This window comes from Malaclemys terrapin, chromosome 1, assembly GCF_027887155.1.
Source record: "Malaclemys terrapin pileata isolate rMalTer1 chromosome 1, rMalTer1.hap1, whole genome shotgun sequence".
Classification (NCBI taxonomy): Eukaryota; Metazoa; Chordata; order Testudines; family Emydidae; genus Malaclemys; species Malaclemys terrapin.
In genome coordinates, this window is record NC_071505.1 from 26,837,094 (window position 1) to 26,849,587 (window position 12,494).

The following is a 12,494-nucleotide window of genomic DNA, read 5'->3' on the forward strand; positions in this document are numbered from 1 at the left end:
CCCCCAGAGGCCTGGGGCCAGCCTCCCCCCCACAGAGGCCTGGGGCTCCACACCCCCCCAGCGGGGGGGCTGCATAGGGCACCAAAATGGCTAGGGATGGCCCTGGCTACAGGTACATCTATATAGAAAGCAGGATGCCGTAGCAGTGAGTCTCAGAGCCTGGGTCTACAGACTGGGGCTCATGCTACAGCGCTAAGAATAGCTGTATAGACATTTGGGCTCTGAAGACCACCACCCCAGGCCTCACAACACAAACTACATAGGCTTTGTCTTGGGAGCTTGCTCGATGTACCCCAGGTCCAGCAATTTTAAGCCCATTCTTATAATGCAATGTGACCACTCAAGTTCATACTTGGAAACACTGAGTCCACAAGCTCATGTCCCACAGACCCAGGTTTTCAATGCCCTGGAGACGTATACCCCTAATGGGGACAGAACTCAGGTGTTGCTGCTCTGAATGCAGGTGTTTTTATTCCTTTTAAAGGCAGCCTGAGGGTTTGTGCCTGTTTTATATGCTGGGCTAGAGAGGGCAGTGGTGCACAGACAAAAACGCTAGATTGTATGCAGTGTTGTTCTAGCCCTGTTGGTCCCAGGATATAACAGAGACAAAGTGGGTGAGGTGATATCTTTTATTGGACCAACTTTGGTTGGTGACACAGATAAGTTTTCAAGCTTACATAGAGCTCTTCTTCAGGCCTGGGAAAGGCACTTAGAGTGTCACTGCTAAGTACAAGTTGGAACAGCTTGTTTAGCATAAGTAGTTTACACATGTGTTAACTCCTTATGCCAATCTATTCCATCTTGTATTTAGCAGTGACACTTTGAGTACCTTTCCCAGACTGAAGAAGAGCTCTGAGTAAGCTTGAAAGCTTGTCTCTCTCACCAGTAGAAGCTGGTCCAATAAAAGGAATCACCTCACCCACCTCCTCTGGACTGACAGTTTTCTTACTGACTTTACTGGGAACTGGACTTAGCCCTTTAGCCAACTCCGTAACGTGCTCACACTGCTTCATCGACGGGGTTAAATTGTTCAAAGTCCACCTGCTAATTCTCGCTCATGCCAGTGAGACATTCGAAATCTTTCATGCTGTTTGTTTTAACAACCTCCCCTCCCCGCACTGCGCGACAGCTAAATTGTGCTGGCTAAACCATTCCCACAAAGCGCCAAGGAAGGAAAAGGCTTTGACTGAATCCGATTGGCAAAAGTCAATACTGGAAACGGGTCTTACAGACACACCGGCCCGCTGCAGCACTGACAAGGCCGCCAGGATGTTCCCTGCTCCCCGCGCCGCCTGAACTGGTAACAAATAAATTGCACGTGGGAGCATCTGGGGATTATTTGCTTTTGTCCCAGAACTGACGCGCGCGCGCGTGGGGGCGTTTTTAAACAAGCTGGAAGAGGAGGGAGAAGGAGATTGTAAATGTCTCCGGGAAACACGCAGCAAAACCCTTCCTCCGGGGCGGAGCTGCTCTGCTACCTCGAAATGGCTGCAGCAGGAACGGAGGCTGGGCCACCCGGCTCATTGCAGCAGCGGCATCCGAAGGGCAGGAGGCCGGGCTTGGTGGGAGGAGGCCGGGGTGGGTGTCTGCAGGAGGCTGGGCTGATGACACTGAGAAGGGGGCTGTCTCCTGCCTGCGCCCTCCCCCGGCTCCGGACAGGAGCAGCAGTCACAGACGCGCGCTCCGGCCCAGACCAGCCGCGGCAGCAGCGCCTTGACTGAGGCCGCCCGCTGCAGAGGCCGAGCCCAGGGCGGACACGTGCGCCAGCCCCGCACCTCCGGCCGGGGACCCGCTCCATGTTGTTGACTCCTTGCGGCCGCCGCCTCCTGCCGCTCGCTCTCCTTTGCTACCGGCAGTGTCAAGCTCCGGGTAAGCGTCCCCCGCCGCCGCCTCGCCCGGCCTCGGGGCTGCCTGCCCCGCCGCCCGCGTGGGAGCTGACGCGGCCCGGAGGGCAACGCTCGCCCGCAGGACTATTTGCCCTAAGCGGGAGGAGCCTCTCCCCAGGTAGGCGCGCAGCCTCCTGCCTTGGTATGCTCCATATGGCTCCCAGACTCCTCTCGTGGGGCTGTGGGGAAGTTTGTGCCCGGTTTCTTCATCAGTGTTGGGCGGGCCCATAGTTACCCCCCTTGCCCCTCTCCCTTTGCCAGCTGCGCGGGGGTGAACAAAAATATGGCCCACTGAGTTCTAACCGCACCCCCATGGCTGCCCTTACCTTCAGTGCGGAGCCATGGCCCACAGAGTACAGACAGATCCTGCCTTGCGCTCCTCCGTGGCCAGGGCTAGATTAAAACAACTCTCCTACTCCGAAATGAAACTTCCTCTCCACCCTCATTAAGCCTTGCTGTAACCCAACTTCTCTAGTGTAAATTGCCTATACAGCGCTAGGGCCCAGAGGCCTCAATTTAGATCCCATCCCCTCTGGAATCATCCATTCTTACCTTGTTTTCCTTCCTCCCTTCCTTCCTCGAGTCCCCCACCCGCCCCCCTCGGAAATCTGTCTGTAGGTAATCAGCTGCCTGCTGCCCTTCCTCACTGAATGAGGGGCTCAGATCCCTCCCAATGATCATCCTGGCTCTATTTTTGATCCAAGTGGTTTCCAGAGCATGGAGTATTGCATGCTGGGATCTTTAGCCACTTGCATCTGTTTAGAAAAGATTAACACAACTGAACTCATGTCTGTTTTATAAAATATACAGGCCCGCCAACAGCAATTCCAAACAGTCAAAGGGCCCCCACGCATGCACAAGCCACTCCTACACGGATGCAGTCCGCCTGACATTTGGGTAGTGCTGGTGCCCAGCGGGCTGCTAGACATGCTCTTCCGGCACGGCTAGGGCTTCCATATGCCCAGCCAGTAGGGTTGCCAACTGTCTAATCATGCAAACCCAAGACCCTTGCCCTGCCCCACCCCATCCCTGGGACCATGCTCCTGTCCCACCCCTTCTCTGAGGCCCCGCCTCCTGCTCACTCCATCCGCCTTCCTCTGTGGCTCACTCTTCCCCCACCCTCACTCACTTCACCAGGCTGGGGCAGGGAATTGGGGTGTAGGTTTTGGGAGGAAGTAGGGGGTGTGGGCTCTAGGCTGGGGCAGGGGGTTGGGGTGAGGAGGGAGTCAGGGGGTTGGCGCTTACCTCAGGTGGCTTTCAAAAGCAATCGTCACACCCCTCTGGCAGCGGCTTCTAGGTGGGGACCCAGGGGGTCGCCGCTGACTGCAGGCATCGCCAACATAGCTCCCAGTGGCCGCTGTTCTCGGCCAATGGGAGCTGCAGAGTTGGGGCGAGGGGAGCGCACGGAGACCCCCTCCCCAGGGGACACCGAGGCATCAGTCACTTCCGGGAGTGGTTCAGAGTGAGGGCGGGCGGGCAACCTGCCTTAGCCCTGCTGAGCTGCCAGCGGTGGCCCTTTTAAATCGCCCGGCCCCCTGGGCAGTTGCGCCTGTTGCCCCCTCCATCGGCGGGCCTGATAATATAGGAGTAGCAATTGTACACCTGGCAGCTTGCCATGGTCCCCTTAGTTGGGCAATATTTGGGCCATCCTTGCTAAGTATAATGTTTAAATTCTATGGATGCCACACTGTTTCCTGCAGTTGACTGAGGCATCTGCTTCCTAGATCCTCCTGTATCATTCTACCATGATACCATTTACTATCTTTTCTAATTTCCTGCTTCATTTGACGGAGAGTCTGCTCTGTGCTTTACATATGAATGTTAACATTCTTCATTTTATCTTTTTAAAGTGCAAAGTGCCTGATTGAATTTCCCTGTGTATCTACAGAACAGATACAGCGCAAGCACAGCAGCATAAGTTTACTCATTGGCAAGGAATAAAAGAGCCCCATACTTTTAATGATGAAGGGATAGTTCAGTCTCCATAAAACCTTGGCCTTTACTGAAATTGCCAACAAGGGTGCAGGCTCTGTGATGTGAACACCAGTCCACTGGTACCTGGACTAAGACAATCAAACAGCTGTCAAATTGTAACCACCTTTTCTCACTAGTGACCTGTACAAGTGAAAGACTGTCTTTCTCTTAATCAGTTTTGAGCCATCTAGTCCCTCAAGTAATTAATTTTTCAAATATTTTCTCATATGGTGAACAGCATTTTCCAATTGGTATTTGTTTGTCCCCTGTTCTTAGACTAGGCAATCTATGATAAAAGTCTAATCTGTAGGGGGTCAGGGGTGTATGTGTGTTTTAGAGTGTTAGAAACACCTAACAGATACTTAACAGACTAATAGGTCAACATCCTTTGGCAGGCTTCCCAGTGGATTGTAGCCCTGCAAGGTTTCAGTGCATTGTAAGTGGTGAGCACTGCCCCCTCTCCCCTCCTCAGGAGGGGGGAATCTGAGGGCAGGTCTTCACTACGGGGTGGGGGTCAATTTAAGATACGCAAATTCAGCTACGCGAATAGCGTAGCTGAATTCGACGTATCGGAGCCGACTTACCCTGCTGTGAGGACGGCGGCAAAATCGACCTCCGTGGCTCCCCGTCGACGGCGCTTACTCCTACCTCTGCTGGTGGAGTAAGCGCATCGATTTGGGGATCGATTGTTGCGTCCCAACGAGACGCGATAATTTGATCCCCGAGAGATCGATTTCTATACCACCCCCCCCCCCCCCCCCCCCCCCCCCCCCCCCCCCCCCCGATTCAGGCGGGTAGTGTAGACCTAGCCACAGTTAACAGACACACTCTTATCTCCTACAGATATTAGCAAAAGCCCTGCCATGTAAATGCTTGGTAGCTGGAGGGGTTTGGGATGAAAGGGGAAAGGGAGCAGCTTTTCTGTGGTAATCAACTGAAGCTAAATCAATATCAGCCTCTCTTAAACCTATTTAAGAGGACCTATACAAGGAGTTTGCACCAATTTAACTACATAAATTTAGAAACCAGTTTCTTAAATGGGTGTAATTTCAGTTTGTAGCCTAGATATTAGCATTTCAATGTTACAGAAAACTTGATTTTAAAATAGTTTTAATAAGAATTTTTAAAAGTAGAATCACTTCTATTGGTTATGATTTTATAAAAGCTTTTTATAAAGTTTAAATTTTGGGCCAGATTGAAGTTGATGTTATCCACTGAAAGGTATGAAGAAATACATGGTTTGATACCTCTATTTTGCTTGCTTTCTTCCACTCTTTCCGTTAGTGGTCTTTATTCCTTTGTTATTATTTGTTGTTATTATTTATAGTTTTATAATAATAATAAACAATCCCTTTCTTGTTTCACTTTTGTTGTTTCTTCAATCTTTGTTTTATTTATTGGTTCTTCATTTGAGTTGATTATTTTAAATGTTTGTGAAGCAGCTTTCTCTCTGATTTATTTGTAACTTAATACAATCCTTTTGGTTGTTTATTTTTACAGCTATATTTATATTTGGAGCTAAAGAAAATGTTAAAATCTAATTAGGGAGAAACAAGTAGTGGCTGGAAAAGTGATTGTAATGTCTAAATTTCTGAGAGTACTTGTATTATGCATGGCTAGTTATGGTCAGTTTCAGGACAGCTGACAATTCAATAGGTGACAAGATTACTAACCTGTAATGTTAGTCTTCCTTAAAGTATAGATTTTTAAAATTTTCAAGTGGGAGATGTTATCTAATGTTTGAAGAAGTTTCTAGAAGATTGGTTTGTGACCTGACTGAACTCTTTACTGGCAACAAATGATTTTTGTTCTCTCTTCAAAAATCTGTGTGTATATTGGTGGGGTGATATATGGAACCAGGTATTGTATCTGTTCTGTGTACAGTTATGGGGATTTTGATCTCCAGGGCTATTAATCTGGCACCTTTCACAAGCACTAAACTCACATACAAATCCCTTAAAAGAAATAACTACTACAAACAATCAATCAAAAACCCTGAGCTAGCCTTACATCTGAGCTAGCCTTGCATTTGGTTACCTGTTGCAGATTCTGAAGTACTTGAGTAAGTTAATTTATTATAGGCTAGCACTGAGGTTAATAAAGGTCCACATTGATGTGTCCACCTAACTCGCTAGTATTTATTCTGCGTGGTGTCTCTTTTCTGTTTTCTGTGCCTTTCTTAACTTCTGTCTGGCTGTTTCTTAGTTTCTGTGGTGATTCTCTTACAGTTTCATGGCATCCAACTTCTGTAGGCATCCCAGTTATGAGTGTGTTTTTTTGTTTTTTATCTTATTAGTAATACAAAACTATTTTTTCAGCTTCTTTGTATATCTAAGCATCAGTGCTCTTTTTTAATCTTAACTGTTATCCAGTTACATAATATCCTTTCTATAATATGATGCACAGAACTAGGAAGTCCTTTGTAAAGTACCTTATTTACCTCTATTTGTGTTCTATTTATGGTGATAATTTACATTCAGGAGTGTGGAAAGAGCTTTTATAGGCATCATAAACACTGAGCCACAAGTTCAGGGTCGGCTTGCTGCTTCCATGGGGGAAAATTGCACAGAAGGGCTAGGAATATCTGTGTATTTCAGCTTGTGGAGTTTTTATAGAATCAGTGGGGGTATGTGATTCTTCCCCCCCCCCCCCCCCCCCCCCATACTCCCATTCCTCTGGAATGAGTAAGGAGCATAATATTCCAGATCTGTGGGGGTTTCCCAAGTACTTTGAGGCAATCCCATAGATCTTGGGATCTGTAAAGAACTTTTGACCCATTTAACATCCTAGGTGTTGTAATAATTTTTTAATTATAATTTCAAACAGTTATCCCTTTCTTCTCTAGCCCGCAAAGTTCTGTTCCTGCTGGCCCACAAGTGGACACTGAAGCAGTCAGTGAAGAGAATCAAGTGCTCAGTTCCACAAGAGTGAGTAGATACAGCCCTCCAGGGTTTATTTCATTCACTCCCTGCTCACTCCCTCCCCTCTCAGGGTTTCCTTTACCTCACCCCTGGAGACTCATTGGTCAGAACTGTGTGAGTTAAGGAAGAAGAATAGGAGCTTTTTCTGGGAAAAGAAGAGATGAAATAATATACAGATGGGAGGGCGTCGGGGGAGGGAGCAGCGCATTGAACCATTGTGTCTGAATTATTGATGCATACAGGATGAAATCTTTTTGGAAGGGGAAATAATACAAAGTAGTCAGATTTAGCTGTAGTGAGATACGGATTAGAGGCTTCTTAGGCCCCAAATTGACAGCAGCAAAGCCCATGTGGACAGCTGTATGATAGTTGAGCACTGGCACTATCATAGCAGTTGAAAATAATGAAGAAAGGAGAGCCGGCAAGAGAAGAGTCCAGATTTGCTGGAGGTATTGCATCATTCTTCTCCAGTGCCAGCTGGGAGAGATTCCAGGAGTACCCATTCTGGAAAACTTTGAAAAACTGATGCTACCTAAAAATGTGACCACCTTCCTTCCCGTCTTTCATAAAGACAAACATAAAACGCTTTTTCTCCCCTTGGTGGGGTACAGTGTATCTTCCCTGATCCTTTCACTCTAATTTCCTTATATAACCCCAAAGTCTTTTCTGGAAGTTGTCCTTTCCTGTCTGAGGCCTTGTCAACACTAGAAAATGTCTGCCAGTAGAAATATACCAAGATAGCAATACAGGAAAGCCCCCTGACTGGAGGAACATTTTATACCAGCAAATTAGTTCTTTTGCTGGTATATCCTATACTAGTTCTCTAAATGAAATGATCTATCCTGGCAAAAGGACTTTTTTGCCAGTATAACTGCATCTATGCCAGGGCCAGCCCACAACATTTTGGCACCTGAGGTGGGGGAGCTCAAATGATGCCCCCATGCCCCCTCGCTTGGGCCAAAACTTTGAAAGGTCTCAATTCTGCCTTCTTCCTGTTCTACTCCTCTCATGGTACTGCTCTGCTACGTACCCCAATAAAAGAGAACTATCAACTTAAAATGCCTTGTTCAAAAATTTTAAGTAACACTTAACTGTCAAACCCCTGAACAGCAAATGTAACTTTTCTTGTCTGCATAGTAAACACTGGCATTTTTATCTGTTTGAATAATCAAAGTGGTGCTTTCTATGCCTTCTTGGTTGCAAAGATTTGAACTGCTTCCTGCTGAAGGTCCACAGTCTGGGCCAGCTCATGCTCTCCTGAGATGGTTGCAAGGCCGGCCAGCCTCTCCTGTGTCATTGTGGAGCGTAGATGTGTGTTTATTAACTTCAGCTTGGAGAAGCTGCGTTCTCCACTGGCAACTCTTACAGGAAGTGTTAGAAGTAAGCCCAGAGCAACAAATGCATTTGGAAAGAGGGTGGTCATCTTATTTGTGCACAGATATTCCAGAACAGCCTTTGGAGTTGATCCTGCTGAAATGTATCTTGAAAGGGCTTTCAGTTCATCACCTAAATCACTCGCATCAATATCGTGCATGTCATCATGTGTCAACACTGTCTCTAGTGCCCTGCATTGCTGGTGTAGGTCTTCTTCATGTATAGTGAGGAGTTTGGGAATATCATACAACATCCCAAATATACTGCTGTGTTCCTTGAGCTGCGAGAAACGTTCTTCAATTGACGGTATTGCACAATCTAGCACCTGGTTAGAGAATTCAACTTTGAATTGTTGTTTGGGGTCTCTTATGGGATTATCCCGTGCCTCGTAATCAAAATGTCGTCTTCCTCGGTGACTCCTGTATTCTTGAATGAGTGGGAAAATAGCTTCAGTGTAAAGTTCCTCTGGCAACTTCTGTGCTCTCTTCACAACGTTTTGAAATCCCTCATCTGACCAGTTAGACTGTAGGTATGACCTTGCGTTGTCTAGTTGTTCCATTGCTCCAGATATATCAAGGTCAACACCTTGGAGTCTCCTGCTTACAACATTTATTTCAAACAGTATATCATGCCACAATACTAAGCCACACAGAAATGTGAAGTTATGTATGTTTCTGGTGATTCCATTTCCCTCTGCCACTGTTCTCCCATGAACAGTTCCTGTCATAGCATTATCCTCCATAATGGCAACTATGGTATCCTCTATCTTCCCAATTTGGTGTTTGATAGGCTTTATCGCCCCCGCTTGACTTTCCCATCATGTGGCACTCAATGCTTTCAGTGTCAGAGAGGATGTTCCCAGATGTTGCTTCAAAATTTGCTGTTGATGTAGAGAAAAATACATAGATGCTTTGAATTACATTAAAAAATTCAGCAGCCTCACTAGAAGCTGATGCTGCGTCACTGACCACCAAGTTCAATGAATGAGAACTGCATGGGACAAAAAAAGCTCAAGGGTTTAACTCTTGCATCTGTGTCTGCACTCCTCTATTTTTTCCTCTTATGTTGGCACCATTATCGTAGCCCTGACATCTCATGTCAGCTATCGCAAATCCCGTATCTTCCAGCTTTTTAAGAAGCACATTTATCAGTATCATCAATGTCAATAAATTCTAGAAAATGCTCTCTGACAGTCACCATTGCAGGGACATTGTCACTAGGTTCTGTTGTTGTTACAAAATGCACCATTAAAGTCATTTGTTCTGTATGGCTGATGTCAGATGTGCAGTCCAGAATAACAGAGTAATATCTTGCTGACTTCAGATCTGCCACAATCTTCTGTTTGACTTTTGTTGCCAGTAACTGTATGATCTCATTTTGAATTGTTTTTCCAAGGTAGTGGTGTGTGTACATTTCTTGGGTGGTGACTCTTCTTAGATGCTCCTGGAATACAGCATCAAACTCAGCCATCAGCTCCACAATTTTAAGGAAGTTTCCATTGTTTGGCACATACAGCTGATATGAAGTGCCATGCAGTGCTAGGTTTTGGGTAGCAAGCATTCTCACAATGGCAACGAGCCTTTTCAGAACATTTTGCCAGTAAAGAGACTCTGATGCAATCTTCTCTTGATGCTGATCATCTATGGTAGCCTTTAACCTTAGACTCATCTCAAGCTCTTTCCACCTATCGAATGCTCTCTGGTGTATTTGCTGTCTTCTCATGGCATGCCAGATTTCTAGCCAGATTTTTCCAGTCCTTTATTCCTGTAGAACCCAATGTAGCTGGAACATTAGACTGGAAGAGTTTGCAACAAGAACAGTATGCAGCATTCTGGGTTTTTGAGTACATAAGCCCTGGCCTCTCCACTTTGTCACCATTGGGGATTTTACACCAGTAATGTGTTGGATGGAAACTTCTATTTTCATTGTGTTTGGGGAAGTTTTTCACTTGCTGTGGCCCATGCCCTACAAGGAAGTCCCTCAGGCTACTGCTCAAGTGGGTCCACAGTCCTGGATCATCTAGACATAAGGAACTAAACTCAGCAGCAGCTGTTTCTTGCACCTCCACCACACTCTTGTCTGATCTACACTTTTCTTCAGGAATGTGCGTGGTTACATCCATTTGAGATGGAGGTATGGATGCTGCAGTAGCTGCCAGGTCACCTGCACTCTGACTAACTGGAAGATCAGGCATCTCCTCACCACTCACATCCTCGGTGGGGCCGGAAGGCTCACCGTGAACATTTGTGTCTAGTTATCTCAGGAATGCTCCTTCCTGCTTAGACAGAAAAGCTTCCTTTGCTTTCTTTCTTTTTCTGAATGCTGCCCCAGAGGGGCGTTTTCTTCTTTCACTCATGACTGCTGTTCTGAGCCAGCTATAGTGCCTCTCAGCACTCAATTGAAGGGGACAAATAAGCAGGGCCTGAGTGAGGGAAGATATCAGCGTCTTAAGGGCCTAACTGGCTCCTGCTACTTCAGTTGACTGCCTGTTCTCCTCAAGTGGGTTCAGGGAAGCAGCAGGAAACAGAAAGCTCCCTGAGAAGCTGATGTTAATCACTTCAGGCTCCTGGGGGTGCTAGGGAGATACATAATAGGTCCCCCTTCCTCTCTCTCCCTGCAGCTCCTGCTGCTTTCTGTTATTCCCTCTCACCTTTTCTCCTGCCTGCCTGTTATGTCTCTTGTGCTCTCCTTCCTCCAGCACAGCACTCCACCATCTCTGTGCATCTAGAGCAGAGAGAATACATATGCACCAGCAGCAGACACAATTTTCTACACTCTGGGTCCTAGTGGCACTCCCCCACAGTCTGGCACATGAGGCGGCCGCCTCAGGTCGCCTCATGGTAAGGCCAGCCCTAGCTTTTGCCGGAACAACCATGTCGGTTAGGGGTGTGATTCCCCCCACCCCCTGACCCTCTATATCAACGTAGCTATGCAGCAAAACTTTTAAGTATAGACCAGGCCTGAGCCTGACACAATGTATTGTTTGTCAGGAACGCTTTTTCTGTCTTTCTCAGTCAGGATCTCTAATCCTAATCCTTTACTCCCCCTTCCCTGCATTGTTCCTCTACTGAGACTACTGAGTTTGCCGAGTGTATCTTCTTGGTAGCTGTATCTTTGCATGTAGTTTAACTTACACCTGTGCAAATCCATTGAATCTGGGGTTGCCCAGGTATAAGTTGATGCAGAATTTGCTGCTTTTTGTTTGGTTTGTGTGTGTTGCATGTTTAAAAATATAATTTTTTTAAAAAGCAAAAAGATTTGGAAATACACCATTTTAAATCGTCCTTTCTCTCCTCCCCAGGACTTTGTACCGCTCTGTGCCTTTCGACATGGAAGCTGTAGAAATGACCTCCTTGAAACGACCTCATTCTGAGGATGATGTGGCTAATGTGGATGAAATTAAAAGGCAAAAGATCTCAGAAGAGTCTTCTAAGACAGTAAGCAATTCTGAGCAAAGCATTGACATTGTAACTGAACAACCTGGGAAACCTTTGCTTGAGGACAAGAAAGATGATATAATTCTGAATGAAGAAGGTGAGGAAGAAGATAATGAACTTGAGGAAAGTGATGAAGAAGGGGACCCAGAGAGCTTTGCAGACATGATGAAGCATGGACTAATAGAACTTGATGTTGGCATTACAAAGTTTGTTAGCTCTCACAAAGGGTTTTCTGGAATCTTAAAAGAGAGGTAACTTTTCATCTTGCAATCCGCTGTATTTTAATTCCTTAGCAATTATTCCCCATTTTCCTTCTCTGTTTAGCCGAGGCGTCAGATACCATCATCTCTGGTATAACACCAACACGTATCAACATACAGTAGGATTATCTGCAGGTGTGCTTCACTGCTTTCTTTTCTTAAAACTAGGGCTCTGAGAAAGCTTCAATTTGTACATGGTTGGTGCCTTTCTAAAGTGTTTGTGTTCTGCTGAATAAAACTGAGAAAAGGTACTCTAAATGATAGGAAGATAATCTTATATTAATTTGCAAATTGACTTACTTTCGGCCAACTGTTTACAAAATATACAATCTAGTTACAATACGTACTATGCACACTAAAAGTACCGCTAATCTATGTAAAAGACGTGACAAAATATTTATGATCCCAAAGTCAAAAAACTTTTGAAAAAACAAGTTAAAGTTGCTATGTGATAATCTGATAGTCTCTTCTGGTGCTAAAATTTATAAATCTTGACAGTTATAACATTATGTACAAAACTAAAGAACTTGAAAATAATTGAGGATATCACAAATCACACTGTCTACATAATAAACTCCTTATTCTTATTTCATTATAACACAGCATTCTTAACTCTTACTTAAAATAAATACTGTCTTTCAC

The 12,494-nt window shown here is 45.7% G+C and overlaps 1 protein-coding gene across 4 annotated transcripts in view; it reads left to right on the plus strand.

Annotated features, from left to right (window-relative positions):
* Window positions 1–1,198: 1,198 nt before the first annotated feature.
* The window catches only part of PUS7 (pseudouridine synthase 7), a 45,342-nt gene continuing 34,046 nt past the window's right edge, over window positions 1,199–12,494 (plus strand). The window contains exons 1-3 of one of the 4 annotated variants that reach the window (XM_054018255.1): window positions 1,199–1,300; window positions 6,706–6,787; window positions 11,457–11,843. In XM_054018255.1, the coding sequence (XP_053874230.1) occupies window positions 11,485–11,843 (359 nt within the window). In that variant the 5' untranslated portion in view covers window positions 1,199–1,300; window positions 6,706–6,787; window positions 11,457–11,484. Of the gene's footprint in view, window positions 1,301–1,635; window positions 1,870–1,917; window positions 2,005–6,705; window positions 6,788–11,456; window positions 11,844–12,494 lie in introns of those variants that run through there. The other 3 variants (XM_054018246.1, XM_054018263.1, XM_054018270.1) reach the window with 3 other exon arrangements.